The sequence below is a fragment of the Rissa tridactyla genome, chromosome 13 (assembly GCF_028500815.1).
Source record: "Rissa tridactyla isolate bRisTri1 chromosome 13, bRisTri1.patW.cur.20221130, whole genome shotgun sequence".
In the NCBI taxonomy this organism is placed as follows: domain Eukaryota; kingdom Metazoa; phylum Chordata; class Aves; order Charadriiformes; family Laridae; genus Rissa; species Rissa tridactyla.
In genome coordinates this window covers 4,046,876-4,061,385 of record NC_071478.1, presented here as the reverse complement: position 1 = coordinate 4,061,385, position 14,510 = coordinate 4,046,876, and the positions used below count along the sequence as shown (strand labels likewise).

General features: G+C 58.4%; 1 protein-coding gene across 7 annotated transcripts; it reads right to left on the bottom strand.

The window, feature by feature from the left end:
• Nucleotides 1-982: 982 nt before the first annotated feature.
• CMKLR1 (chemerin chemokine-like receptor 1) lies at nucleotides 983-14,510 on the bottom strand. Of its 7 annotated transcripts, none has more exons than XM_054219344.1 (3): nucleotides 13,997-14,510; nucleotides 5,602-5,846; nucleotides 983-5,223 (listed from the first exon to the last, which is right to left on the bottom strand). In XM_054219344.1, the coding sequence occupies exon 3, from the start codon at nucleotides 5,150-5,152 to the stop codon at nucleotides 4,067-4,069; it is 1,086 nt and encodes a 361-aa protein (XP_054075319.1). In that variant the 5' UTR covers nucleotides 5,153-5,223; nucleotides 5,602-5,846; nucleotides 13,997-14,510; the 3' UTR covers nucleotides 983-4,066. The 7 variants fall into 7 exon arrangements, 6 of the variants coding, with proteins under 6 accessions (XP_054075319.1, XP_054075321.1, XP_054075316.1 ...); XM_054219346.1 differs by having other exon boundaries at nucleotides 983-5,166; XM_054219341.1 differs by lacking the exon at nucleotides 13,997-14,510 and adding an exon at nucleotides 12,074-13,964 and having other exon boundaries at nucleotides 983-5,155; nucleotides 5,602-5,829.

Here is a 14,510-nt window from a genome sequence, read left to right as displayed (position 1 = left end):
GAGTATTTCTACCCTGTGTCTGTTTTGTATATATGCATTTTTAATGCTCTCTGTTTGATCTGTTTGCTGCCTGCCTCCATGGGCGACACGGGAACAGAAGTCACCGATATTCCCCGGGGAGGCTCATCCGATGCCTGGCGGGTTACAGGGCCCAGTGGGCAAAACTTGGTTTGGTTTTGTTTTTTTTTTTTTCCTTCTTTTCCCCATCCTCATCCCAAACCCTGCTGGGATGGGGGGAGCCAGCAGCGGGAGGGGACGGAGCAGCACCACGCTGCTTGTCCCAGGGTGTCTGGGTGGATGTTGGGGTTGGGGGGAGGCAGAGCCTGCTGGGGTGCAGGAGCCGGCCCCCTCCCCGCTGCCCCGTCCCCCCAAACCAGCTCGTGGGAACTGCTGGGGTGCAGGAGGTGATGGGGGACCATCCTCTGCCGGGCAAGGTGGGGGCAGGTCCCTGGCGGAGACCCAGCTCGGCGCTGGCATTAATAATTCCTCTCTCAAAGCAGGATAACGGAGCATTTGCCGGATTTTATCTGACAGAGAACACGCCAGGATGACATGAAGCCGGAGGCGGGGGGAAGAGGCTGGTGGCGGCTCCGTGCACAGAGTAATGAAGCAGGGGAGGGGGGAGCAGACACCGGCCCCCGTCCCCGGGCTCAGCGCCGCATGCAGGCACGGGGGAAAAGATGCCTTTTCAGCTGCCTTTTTTGCACAGATGCTTTTTTTCCCCTCTCCTAAAGAGCTGTTTGGCCTCTTCAGGGACAAATGAAAAGGGGAAATCCATGGAGAGCATCTTTGGAAGACACTGGCAGCTGGCCGTAAACCCCCAGCCCCGCGTTCCCGTGCCCCCCTGCTCCCGGCTGCTTCTTTCCCGCCATCCGAAATTTAGTGCCAGGGATCAGGAATCCACACTAGGAAGCGGACGCTTATTGAAAAGCCCTGGGATTCTTCCCTCTCCGTGCGACCAGCTTGAGCGTGTACCGGGGTATTTGTATGTAAAACAGGTATTTTTATTAAATAGGCAAACACAGCTACAAAGATGAACTCAAATATTAGGTTTCCAAAGCTGTCATTATAATGATGATTTAACCCAAGGTTATGTACCAAGTCATCGCTTTTTTTTTTTTTTTTTTTTTTTTGGAAAGCCGTTTGCGGCTTAATAATAGACGGGCTTGCAAAATCCAGTCAGGAAAATTAGCGAGGAGCATCCCCACTCCAGCGCGGCCTGGGAGCATCACATTGCCGGAGCGAGGGGCAATGGCACTAGGTCCTGGGGGGATAAGGGCTGCCCAGCTCCCCCCCGTCCCACGCTGCCCCCAAACCCATCCTGGTGCAGGGAAAAGCGAGCCCAGATGCATTGGCTGTTCCTGCCCCAGCTCTTCGGCTGCCCCGAACCCCGAGCCCAAAAAGCATCAGGCTGCTGGCTCCGGGGTGCTCCCTGTGCCCCCTGTCCCCTAAGCGAGTCCTGGGCTCCTCCTCTCTGTGTCCCCCTCCCTCCTCTCTCCATCTGCCCTGTGCGTCCTGTCTGTCCTGTCCGACTAATAGGAGACCTGCGACCTCTCAGCAGGTAATTAAATAAGTGTAACGTGAGCGAGGGGAGCCACCAAAGCCTTCCTCCCCTGCAGCCTCCTCCCCTGCAGCCTCCTCGCTCACAGCATCTTCCAAGGCTACGGACCGTGCACAGGTTTTGGGGGAAAAACCCCACACGGACGGTCCCGGAAGGTGGCTCGGCACTGGGAGCAGCCATGGCTTGTCGTGCGGCCCAGGGACGGGCCATCGCTCCCCGGGGAAGCATCTGGCACTGCTCAGCCTGCCGGTTCCCAGCCCCCGGAAAATGCCTGCTGCTGGGTGCCGGGTGCCCTGCAGCCGCCCCGTGTTATTGAGAGCAGCACCCAACAGGTGGCAGTCACCAATCTGCCATTAATTTGCCTTATAATCCCCATCCCGCCGCTGCGTGCCCCTCAGGCTGGACAGCCTTTATTTTCAGGATAAATCCCCCACCCCTCTGCACCCCACTTTTAGCAGACCGGATCTGCAGCATCCCCCGCAACACTGGTGAGGACGGGCACCTCCATGCCCCGGTGTGGGGGACAAAAACGCCCCAGCAGACACCATCCGGCAGCACCAAAACTGCAGCCAAACCCACCGGATCCATCGGCAGCCTCATCCCAGGGGCGATGCGGGCAGCACCGGGGGCTGGCAGGGCTGGGCAGGGATGCTGCGGGCAGGGATGCTGCGGGCAGGGATGCTACAACGTCCCTCTGCACCTGTGTGATGGGAGAGGAGCACCCCGACAGCTTCATGGGGTGCTCCCCCTCTCTCCCCATCATGCCGACGCTAACGAGGTTATGCAGATCAAGGTGGATCCGCGAGGCAGTGCTGGGGGTGGAGGGGACGCCCGATAATCCGCCTGAAATCCAGCTCCCGCCACAGCGTCCGCTATTATCCACGGCATTCCCGCAGCTCAGGGCTGCGGCTCAATTACCGGGGCTTTGTGATTCGGTTTATATCTGTGTCTGGCAGGATCTGCTGTTGCGAGCCTGTAAATAGCTCCGTACCTTTTCCTAGGAGCTGCCTCTTCACTTTTTTTCACCATCTTTTATTTTTTTAAAAAAGCTATAAATAAATATCTCAGCCTTTGCGGGCACCTGTGAGCAGACTCTCAGTTCACAGTGTGCCGGCCCCTGCATGAAGCTCCCCCCAGCATCGCATGGGCTGAGGTCCCCAGGGACCCCCTGAAATGTCCCTGGTGCCACTGGGGACCGCCCAAACCCAGCTCCAGGGATCGGCTCTGCTCCGGCACCCGGCGCAGGTGGAGGACTCGGTCATTCCTCACTTCCCTGGGAGCGAGAAGCTGTGGGTGACACGGACAAACCAACACATAAATAAGTGTGACACCGGCGTCACAGTCAAGAAGCCCAATTGGTGACGGATCTCCCAAATTAACTGTGCATGAAATTGGACAGAGATGGTGGCTCGCCCCATCCTTCACCTCAGAGATTTGTGTGCGGCAGCAGAGTCTCCCACCGGCGATGGGCTTGCTGGTCAGGAAGAGGGAAAATCTTCCCATAGGACCGACTGACCACACCAGGGAGCAGCCATCAGTGTAGCCAGTCTCTGGGTCCACCTGGATCCAGGAGGGCACAGCAGGCCCTCCCCCAGGACTGTACCCTCCAGCCCATGGACCTGCTCCCTGGTGCCACCCGGGCACTTTGCAAGGACCCTCCGGTACTCACGGTCCCAAGCATCAAACCGATCTCCAAGATGTACTGTGTGAAACACACCCATCAAAGCAGGGCTTGTTCAAAAGATGCCTCAAATGAATTTTTCCCTCTTTTTTTTCCTTCGCCCAATTTTCCATGTCAGCGACCTTGTGCGCGAGCCCAATTCCCCACTCTGGCAGGTGGCCCTGGGTCTGGATCACTTAGAAGACATGCAAGATTTCCCAGTTCATCAAGGCTGGGCTATTCACACCCCTCTTATGAAGACGCTTGCCAGGGCCTCTCTGGGTGCAAAGTGCTCACAAAACAGTTAAGAACATATTGTGCTAGTACCAATATACTTCAGGACTTTAACATGAGTACTATATGCATACATAGGACATAGGAAGAGTGTCACCAGTTTTGCTGTAGCAGGTATCTTCCACGATGAGTGCCCACCCAGTCACCCATCTCGGGAGCCTGGAAGTGGAGGTGCCTTCCCAGACAAGTCCTCTGCCCAGTCTCCCCGTAAAGATGTCTCTGGAAACAGCAGGAAGGGCCTTGCCAGGCCAGGCAATGCATAGATTGGACAGGAATGCCCTGAAATGTTTTCTTAAATAGTTTGGTGCAACCATCTTGGCAATCATAAAGACAGATTAAGGGCAGTTGTATCTTCTCCACAGGCACAGAGCGGTGGTCTCCAACACCTGCCAGCCCCCAGCCAGCAAGACCAGTCAAAGAATATGCTATAGGACAGCGTTGGACCATGCTTGTCCCACACCAAGGGGCACTGCAAGGGTTGCCACCATCACAGCAGTGGGCATGGGCAACAGTGGAGGACTATGGCCCTCCTGCAGGCATCCAGGTTGAGTTTAGAGGACTGTCGTCTCCTTCTCAGTCATTGAAGACATCTTGGAGAAGCTCCTGTGAACTATGCTGGAGTGGCCCGTCTCCTCACTGAGGGCGTTCACCAATCTGGAAAGGATGGTCACCTTAAACTTCTTAAAGTCCTGGCCCATGAAGACGTAGAGGACGGGGTTCATGCAGCTGTTGGAGGCAGCGAGCGCTGTGGTTATGGGGATGCTGATCTCAAACACAGAGCGTGGGATCATGTCGGGCTTTGTTTCCAGGAGGTTCAGAAGGTGGTAGGGACTCCAGCAAAGGAAAAAGGTGACTATAATGCTGACAATGATCTTGAAGGGCTTTTTGGACTTGGCAAGGCGGTTTCGACGCAAGTTGAAGACGATGGCAATGTAGCAGAAAGTGATGATGGTTATGGGAAGGACGTACCCAGCGAGGAACCTGGTGATGTTCACTGTTCGGTGCCTCATTAGTGCCAGGGCTTGGTAAGACTTATTCCTGGAGAGGGAAAAGTTGCTAAAACAAATCACAGAGTTGCGGGCTTGTGCCGTGTCTCGGAAGACAAGAGATGGGCAGCTCATAATGATGCCGATGGTCCAGATAATCAAGCAAACTAAATATGCTAGGTTGGTCGACCGATGGTTTTGAGACCAGACAGGAAAAACCACTGACACATAGCGATCAAAGCTGATGGTGGTGAGCAGAAGGACACTGGTGTACATGTTGAGGATCAGGAGGAAAGAGTTCAACTTGCACATGACTGTCCCAAAGATCCAGTTGTACCGCATGGCCGTGTAAGCAATGTTTATGGGCAGGAAGATGTTGAAGAGGAAGTCGGCAACGGCCAGGTTGAGGAACCAGATGGCATTGACCGACTTCTTCATCTTCAGGGTTATGATTGCAATGACGAGGCCATTCCCCAGGATGCCCAACACGCAGGACACAGTGTAGATGACGACGGAGAGGATCCTCGCAACGTCCTTCGGGTCGTGGGACGGGTCTGTCCACATGCTGCCGGTCTCCTCATAGGTGTAATCTGGGTAGTCACTGTAGTTATCCATATCATCCAAGTAATTGGACAAATTGGAAAGTGCCATTATCTGTGAACAAACTACAGCCTGGTCAGTCCCGGGCTCTCCAGCTGGTGGTGTTTCTCTGCGTGTCTCTACTGAGCAAACACATGGTATTAATCACAGGGAGCACAGCCCGCAGGAAGGACACCGGCCCCCCAACCCCTGTGGCCACGAGGGGCCGTGGAGAGAGGGGATGAAGCATGCGGGTATGGGGGATCCCGTGGGGACCCTGTCACTGTCCCCAGAGGCCACCAGCTCCTTATCAGGTTTCCAGCCTCCGACCAAGAGACATCATCTCCCTGAACCACAGGACATGATTCAGTCCCTCGACTCCACCAGGATGTGGCTGTAGCCTCATCCTGTGAAAAATGTCTGTTATCCGCCTACTTCCAGGGGGAAAACTAGGATGATGCTTATTAACAGCTCATTAACAGCTTTTGAGGCCTTCCAATCTGCAAAACATTACGGCTCACCTCTTTCTTTTTTTCTCCCGAGCACCCAGCAAGTCGGGCTGAAAATCCGTCAGGCTGCGGACCAGGCGCCCCACTGATGCCAGCCCCGGTGAAACGGGCGTTGCAGCTCCTCACCTCTCCTCTCCCGGGCGGCGCCGTGCTCCCGGTGTGGCCGGACGCCCGGCGGGACGCGGGGAGAGGCGGCGGTTCAGCGTCCCGGGGCACAACGGCAGCTCCCTCTGCGCATATCTAGGGACGGGATGGAGCTGTAAATATTAAAGCCGAGATCAAACAAAGGCCATTCGCCCTCGGATGTGGGGTTCAGGGAGGAAACGGAGACTCAGCCGCCGCCAGGATTTAACCCTGTGCAGCCTCACCGGGAGGCTGGTGCTGCCCCACGCCCCGGGGGGGCTGTGCTGGCCTGGGGGCCCCCCGTCACGATGCTGATAAAGTCAGGGTCTTGCCGTGGTCCCATCAGCTTTTGGGATAACCCGGTAAGAAATCCTGTACCATACACTCGGTACAAGCATCCAACGTGAGCCAGCATCAGCAGGTACACACAAAGAACCCTGCCATTGAGCCCACGGCAATGTTATTATAAATAAAGACATAGATATGCGTGAGGTGTCTGGACTCTCCTACGGTTATTTCTCTGATTAAATCGGTGCCCTGCGTGTTTTAAAATGTTAATTGCGATAACTAACAGCGTCGTTTGCCGTAATCAGAAGCCGGTCTCCACCGTCCATTTAGAGCCCTGCGTTAAGTGGGTTCAACCACTCCCCCGTGAATGGTCACTGGGTTTAAAGCCAAGAGCCACCAGAGGCAATTAGCAAAGCCCAAGTGTGCCGGAGAGAGCCATGGCAAGAGGGGCGAGATCCGTACGAACCCCAGCACGGGACATTGCATCCGACCTTGTCCTTGCAGGAAGGACGTGGCTCTGCCCATCCAGGCTGGACCCTCCTGTTTTCAGGGAGTTTCAGCTCAAAGGCCCCCCCAGAGCATCACCCTCCCCCCCAGCCCTGCTTTGAAATCCCCCGTGGTGTTTGTGCTCTAACCTATTGTTTCTCCCCGGGCTTTTCCTCCTGTTCCTTCCTGCGATTGCTGCTGCTCCCATCGCTGCAAAGTCCCCGGCCGGGGGCTTAAATCACAGCCCCGTCACCTCCCCCCCTTGCCGAGCTCCAGGAGACGACAAGCAGCCAGAATAAATAAGGTTTCAGCACAAAGCTCGTGAATTAGTTTGAGCTGGAAGGAGGCCTTGCCCCGGCAAAACCTTGATCGCCGAAAGGATGAATTGAAGTTGATGATCCGGTGGAAGTAACAGTATCAGCAGAACTGGCTCTTCGAGCGCTGACGGTTAATGTTCCTGGGTAATGAGCCGTCCTGACCGCTGCCTTCACGGACCAGCGGTTTTCCTGTCATCACCTTCCCAAAGGCAAAGCCCGCAGAGAGGTGGGGGAGCCCAGAGGCCCATCTACATCCCAACCCATCCCATCCCCCTCAGCCAGAGAGCCCCAAGGCTCCTGGGACTCGCTCTGCCATTGGCGAAAAAAAAAACCAACCAAGAAACACCACCCGCCTGCCGTTCCCACCCTGGTGTCACCCGTGGGGTGAGCGAGGGACCCCCGGGGACAGCCCACCACCACGAGGTCAGCCAGACCCCGTGTCCGCCGCAGCGCCCGTCACCCCGGGGCGGGCCAGAGGGATCCCTGCAGCTTTACAGGCTCCTCTTCCAACTGCGCCCACCTGTATATTTTTAACGTAAAAATCTCCTCTTTATTATTATTTTTTAATTGCCGAGCCCAGCGAGCGTGATGACATTCAGCTTGACATTTCGGAGCTGTATTTAATGGATTATTTATTTGAATTGTCTGTTTATTTTGCACGCCCCCCCTTTCTTTTTTTTTTTTTTTTTTTTTTTTGAAACATTTTCCCTTCTCAAGGCAAACAGAAAAGGCAGGCGATAGAAAAGAACTGCCCCCCCCCCGGACTTCTGGAGGTTGGGCAGGGGGTGGCCCCGGTCCCCGCTCGGGGCAAGGGTGGCCGGAGAGCAGGAGGAGCATCAGGGCTCTGTTTCCCCGTGGGGTTTGGCAGATGATGGATTGGTTTCCAGGGCTCCTGCAGAGCTACCACAAAGCCCAAGGCAGGGGACAGGCAGCTGCCGAACCCGCCGTGAACCTCCCAGGACATCTCTGGGCACCAGGAGCTGGGAAATCATCCAGGAATTCCCACCTGCCTTCCCAAAACTCTCCCAAAAATGGACAGCCTGAGGGGCAGCTGTGTGAAACCTCCCCGTTTCTCACCGCCAAGAAAACCAAACCCCAAAGTTTGGGGAAAAAAAGCGCCACACAATCATAAGCGTGTTTCAATGCTTCTCTCTGGATTGAAAATACCCGGCTCGAGCCAAAACCACTTTGCTCCCCATTCGGTCTATTCATCTCTGTCCTCCTACCTCAACAAAAATGAGCACAGGATCTACCCAAAATAGCCTTTGAGCCCCGCCAGCCGCCGGCAGCCCCGTCATCCCACAGCTGTATTTGTCTTGGTACCCGGGGAAGGCTGAGTCCGGCCCGTGGGCGCCGGAGTGGGATTCCCGACGGGCGGCTCGCACATCGGCAGCATCCCAGCGCGCACCGGGGGAGGATGAGGTCAGGGATGTTGTTCTTGGGAAGGCAACAGGAAATGGAGAGAACAGCAGAAAATGTTCAAACCCAGCTTTTCTGGGCGAAAGCTTTTCCGCGGCCAGGCCAGACGGGCGGAGGACGGATGTGACCGGGATTACGGGGAAACAGGGGGATGTCAGCCGGATCCGCTGATGCGGCCGTGCCCAGGGAGGACAGGGGATGCTCAGCCCCGCCCCGGGCAGCGGGTACCACTCGGGCACGGATGCTGCCCGTGCTCTCAGCTGCCCGCACCAGGCATTTACAGAGACAGGCAGGCTGCCAGCGCTGCCTTCTGCCTCCCCCGATGCCTGAGGGCAACGCTTTTACTGGAGGTACCGATACAGGTGGGGGGGGGGGGAGGGGAAATCAAATAGAAATCAAATAAAATCAAATAAAATAAGCAGACCAGCTTTTGAGCACGCAAGATCCTGCCTGTGCTGTCAAAACTCATCACGCTTTTACCCACACGATGCTACAGAAGCGGGGTGGGGCCGGTATGTGCCTGCGGGGGGGGTCCCTACAAGCACTCCCCCGGCAATGGGGAAACTGGGGGTGCCCGTGGGTTGGTGCTTGTTCCCCCACAGCACCCACAGATGCTAAAGATGCAAGGGACACTGAGGGACAGGACACATAGACCCCCTCCTTGGCAAGCAAATGGTTGACCAGGGTAGGCTCTGCTTGCCACTGTCAGCCCCCGTGAGCTGCACCCCTGCCTGCACCTCTGCCTGCAGCCCTGCCTGCACCCCCGCCGGCACGGCTGCTGCCGCCCCCGGGCAGCTGCTCTGCCTTTTTCTCATTTGAGCATCCCCCATCCTCCTCCGTCCCAGCAGTGGTTTCCCAGGTCCCAGCACACCCCAAACCCGAAGCCGCTTCCTGCGGCACGCGTGGGGGGAGCACAGCCTGGCTGCCCACGCAGCCCCGGCACAGCCCCGCGCCGGGAGAGATGGGGATTGCAGGCAGATGTTCGGGGGAAAAGACGTGGACGCACATCTGAGGAGCTTTGGGAAGGGCACGGGGCAAAGCAGCATCTCGACGGCCCCCTGGACCTGCTGCCAGCGGTCCGCTCTGAGCCCTGCCACAGCCCTGGACTCCCCACCCATGGCAGACACTGGTCCCAGTCCCGTGGGGGCTTGTTGCTCTGGTTGAGCTCGAGTCCCATCCCACAGACTGGATCCTGAGCTCAGCGAGCTCCCATTGCTGTCAGCGAGACTATGCCCTAGGGAAGATGGATGCTTGCCCCATCCTGAGATGGCATCTGAGGCCACCCCATCCATCCCACTGGCACCCACATTTTTCCAGCTCGTGGTTACACGGGAGATACATCTCCACCAGGATCCAGCATCCAGCAGCAGCAGCTCCCAGTCCCGTGCAGGGAATTGCCAGTGCTTGGCGGGGGGAGCAAGAAAACAAAAGGAATGGGAAAGCAGCTCTGGGTACCCAGCTCCAGTTCACCCTTATTTGAGCCAGCAATTGCCATGGCAACAGCTGCCACAGGGAAAGATGCTGCATCCCAGTCCCCACAAGGATGCCTGGGGATGGAGCCCCAGCCCTCGCTGTAAATTGGCCACCAGCCGCATGGCCATCGAAAGGGAGCTCAGACCACGCCACTGCAAAACCCCGAGCCCCAGCCTGCCCAAAAGCTGTTCCCTGGTCACTGTCCCAGCCCTGCCACCCGTCCCCGAACCCTCTGAGGCTGAGAAGGGGACCGGGAAGGGGACAGGGACGCTGGATGCCACGGGAGAGGCAGCAGCGTGCTGAGCATCCACAACAGCCCGACGCCGAGCACAGGGATTCCTGCCAGCGAGGATTCGGGCTGGCAGCCCCCCCAAGTCACCGACGGCACGGGACCCCCAAAGCAGAGAGAAGGGCCAAAGCCAGTCCCCACGGGAAGCTGAGGCACTGAGCTCTGCCCCACGGCTGCTGCAGGACGGCGGGGAAGCCTGAGCCCTACCTGCATCCCCGGCACGCATCCCCGCTTCGCCGCCACGGAGCGGTCCTCGCCTCCTCGCTCCGCCGGGACCCTCGCGCCCGGCAGCCTTCGGCACCCCCGGCTGCTCCCCACAGCCAAGGCTTCATCCCCCGCCCGTGTGAACAGGGAGAAAAAAAAAAAAAAAAAAAAAAAAAAAGGAATAGCTGGAAAAGGCAGCCTTAAAAAAAGCCAACTGTGCCCAGGGTGGGACGGAATAACAGCGTGAGTCAGTGTTTTTCTGGGCAGAGCCAGCCAGGCTGCGCGGGTCGGGACAGGTCGGGACTGGACGGGTCTCCATGACCTGCCCCCGGCCACAGCGTGGGGTCACACCGATGGAGACCGCACCCCAATCCAGCCGGAAACTGGTCTTTAACCTCCAAACTCAAGGCTTTTCCCAGGGTAAAACTCCTGCGGGAGCCCGGCAAGGGAACCTGCCCTTCCCTGGCAGAAGGCGCCCGGGTTGTTAAGAGCCGCCCCGTCAGCAAGAGCCCGGCCCAGCCCTTCGCTCCCGGCCTCTCTGTTCTTGTGGAGGGCTGAGCATCAAACGGGAAAATCTTGGGCGTTCGTACCTACCCAGGCAAAGATTTTCTTTAAAAAGGGCAGTTTGTGTTTCTGTGCTGCTTAAAATGACTTGAGCTGCTTCTGAGATAATAAAAGTACTTTCATCTTCTCTTCTCTCTTGGTGGTTTATTTTTGTTTTTCCCCGATATATAGAGTTTGTTATTAATCCCAGGCTTTCCCGGCACTTTGCAGGCAATAAAAAGGCCGATAAAACTCCCTTTTTCTGAGCATCCTCCCCGCTGCATCCCACCAGCCCCGGCGGGAGGGATAGGGCATGGAACACTGCGATCCCGGGGGATTCGCATCCCCTTGAGGGCTCCAGGACCTGCCTCAGCCCAGCGAGGGTGTCCCTAACCACGGCCCAAGGCTTTATGATGGCTTCTTGGGGACGAAGCCAGCCACACGCCTTGGGGACACCGTATAGAGGGCGAAAGGCGGCAGCTCGCGTGCCACCTGCGGGGGCTGCTCCCAACTGCTCGGAATTTCGAGGGTACAAAGAGGAAGGAAACCAAGCAAAAAAAAATTAAAAAAAAAAAAAAAAAGGAAACTAACTGATCTGTCCCTCCTGCTGCCGGAGGGACGGACGTGACCGTGCCGGGGGAAGGTCAGGGCTGGCAGAAGTCAGCCCTCCCCCCCCCCCCCCAAAAAAAAAAGTGGGAAAGTCACCCCGGATCAACAGGAGCATCCTCCAGCTGCGCGCCGCGCTCCCAGCTGCATGCTGATCAGCGCGGCAAAGAAAAGCCCCCCTGTTCTCCCCGTTCCCACCGAGGGGACAGTGCCACGTTGTAAAAACAATCCCCCCCCCCGCCACCCCCCAATAAATTCACCCCCGGTTCCTCTCCCCTCCCCGCAGCTTTTCCCACACGCAAAGCCACCGCTGGGGGGGGGGGGGGGCGGGGGGGAGGTTCCCATCAGCGCAGGCTGCGAAGCCCAGCTCCAAAAAAAGGTGGGGATTTTATGGAAAATTGGGGAAAAAAAAAAATAAATAGGGGTTTAGGATGGCAGAGGATGCGGGGGGGCGACGGGGACCTCCGGGGGTCCCAACGCGCAGTGCACTGCGCGTTGGGACCCCCGGAGGTCCCCGTCGCCCCCTCGCCCCCCCAATCCTCTGCCATCCCAAACCCAAAAAAACACTCTGTAACAACAGGGGAGCAACAAAAAAAACCAAACCCAAACCCTCAACCAGCTGCAAATCCCTTGAGCAAAGCAGTGATTTTTTTCAGCCAGCTGCAGCAAAACCCTCCCCCCCAAATATATATATATAAATAAATAAATACATATATGTATAAAAAAAGGTATTTACCTGAGATGGGTAAATTCCCATACGTTTGGGGCACGCAGAGGCGGGATCACACACCTCCGCTGCTTCTCCTTCTCCTATAACCTCATTAGGGCTCGCACGCAAACGACCCCGAGGTTACGTCGCTTCGGCATCCGAGCGGAGGGTGCCGCGGATATTTGCTGAGCTTTGGGAGGATGAGGCAAGAAAAAAAAAAAACAAAAAAAAAAAACCCAAACAACGCAAGAAACCAGCAGCCGGTGGCATAAACCAGCTGCCGGGCTCGGAGCGGGGATGGGCAGCGCCCGGGAAGGGGGAAGCGATGCTCGGCAGCAGGATGTGGGGACACGGGACCTCACGTAGAGGCACTTGTCTTGCACGGTTCGGCTGGACACGGAGAGGGGACGGGGCAGCCGGCTGCCCTCAGTGCTGTGTCCCATCCAGCGTGGGCCCCGCGCTGCGGGCAGCCGGCTGGGGAGTCCCACGGGAACCCTCGGGCAGGGTTTGGGAATCCCTCACCAGCTCAAAAAAAAAGCCGTGGTCTTGCTGGTCTTGGCGAGGGGAAGGACCCCTGCGATCCGGGATGGGGCATCTTCACCCCGTGCTGCCCCACATCCCTGCTCCCCAGGGTATCCATATCCCTGCCCCACTGCCCGGGATGCCCCTGGCCTGGCGCACGCAGGAGAGGGGTAACCCAAACCCGTCCCCAAGGCGCAGGCCACCAAGGGGAGCGTGTCCCCCTCTCCGGCATGCTCGCCAGGTCCTGCCTCTTCCCAGCTGCTTGTCCTGGACCCCACGCACCGAGGTGGGATCCCGCAGCGAGTTCCCGGCGATGACTCCACCTGTCCTGGTTGGCACTGGGACGCGGAGCAGAGCGGCAGCAGCCGAGCACCTGCCCGTCCCCATCCCCGTGCCCATGAGGAGGTGGCGATTGCCTGCGGTGCGCACGGTGCATTCGGCGATGCGGCACGGGCTGAGCCCGGGCAGCCACAAACCTCTGCCCAGAGCCAGGGAAACCCATCCGGAGGGAGATACCCACTAAAAATACAGGCTGGACCGAAACCCCGCACCTCACCCCTGCGCCGGGAGCGTGGCAGAGGTGCAGAACCCCCACCCGCTTGCCATCACCAACACCCACGTGTTTTCTGGCTCTCGGCTTGAGTTGTGCCCAAGGGAGAAATCCCAATTTCCCCAGAGCTGGCGGCACCTCAACCGGGAAACTGGCACCCAACTGTGACCAGGGGGACACTGGGTGTTGCCCAGCGAGGAGCGATGCCTTGGGGAGCTTGTGGCCACCGCCACGTCCTCTGCAGGTGGGTGCATGAACCTCCCTCGCACGTGGCCGAGCTCCCGCAGGAGCTGAGAAAGAGGAATTGGAGCCCAGGCTGATGCCCGCCTTTGCACAACGCCGCGTTGCAACATCCCCAGTGGCTGAATCAGGAGGAAACTTGCTGATGTGCCCGGATCGGCGGGTCCGACCCGGAGAAAGGAGAAGAGACGCAAAAAGGCCAGACGTCTGCGTCAGGCAGGGACGCGCCAACCCGGGGGGCTCGTGACCAGCACACTGGTGTCCCGCTCCCAGGTGCCTGGGGGACCCCCGGGACGGGGCGGCAGCTCCGTGGGGAGCTGGGTGCCAGCAGCGATGGGGACGATGCCACGCGTGTGTCATTTGTGGCATGTGGCAGGTCCCCAGCGGGATGCAAACCCTTTGCACCCCAATGCACCCGAGCGAAGCAGTGTCCCCGCGGCAGCAGTAAATCCAATTTACTCCCAAAATCAATTGAAAAACATGAGAAACGTGTTCCTGGGTTGCGTGGGGCAGGTTGCACGGGCTGGATCTGCCCCATCGCCCTGCCGGCAGGACCCATCCTGTCCTCTCCCGCAGCAACACACCCCAGTCCCCCCCAGTATCCCCTCCTCGAGCCTTCCAGTGACCTTTCCGAGTACCTCATGCGGTGCCACGCTCTCCCGCTGCTCCACGCCGGGGAGGATGAGGTCGGGGTGCCAGGGCCACCCCGTGCCCGGCGAGGAAGAAGCAGTGCCGAAGGCTGAAGGGGAGCGAGCGGGCTCTCATCCCCCCGCCGAGCCCAGCGCGGCAGGACCAGGCGCAGGCACAGCCCCGCTCCCCGCCGGCTTTAAGGGCGAAGGGAGGGGGAAGGAGTGGCGGCAGCATCCATCGCCGGGGTTTTCTTGGCAGCACGATGCTCGGCGAGCAACAGCTGGGAGAGGGTGTGACGCCGGGAGCTGGGAACACTGGCCCGGATCCTGCCGCGACCCAGCACGAGGAAGCAACAAGCCGCTTCCCAAGGGGCCTCCTTTCCTGTGCCGTCCCCCCACCCCCAACCCGGCCAGGAGCACGCCGCCCTGACGATGGCTAACGAAGCACAGAGGGCTCCGGAGTGATGCCGGCCCCGGCTGGGGAGCCCAAGGGGAGGCAGGTGGCTGCCAGCCACCCCGCCGT

Bases quoted from the DNA above. Each gene is read 5' to 3' on its own strand.
- CMKLR1 (XM_054219341.1), bottom strand. From the start codon at position 12,094: ATGGGAATTTACCCATCTCAG. The intron at 5,830-12,073 runs GTAAATACCTTT...TCCCGTCCCTAG, and splicing joins TGGGAATTTACCCATCTCAG to ATATGCGCAGAGGGAGCTGC. The intron at 5,156-5,601 runs GTGAGCCGTAAT...GTTTGTTCACAG, and splicing joins CGGGAGAAAAAAAGAAAGAG to ATAATGGCACTTTCCAATTT.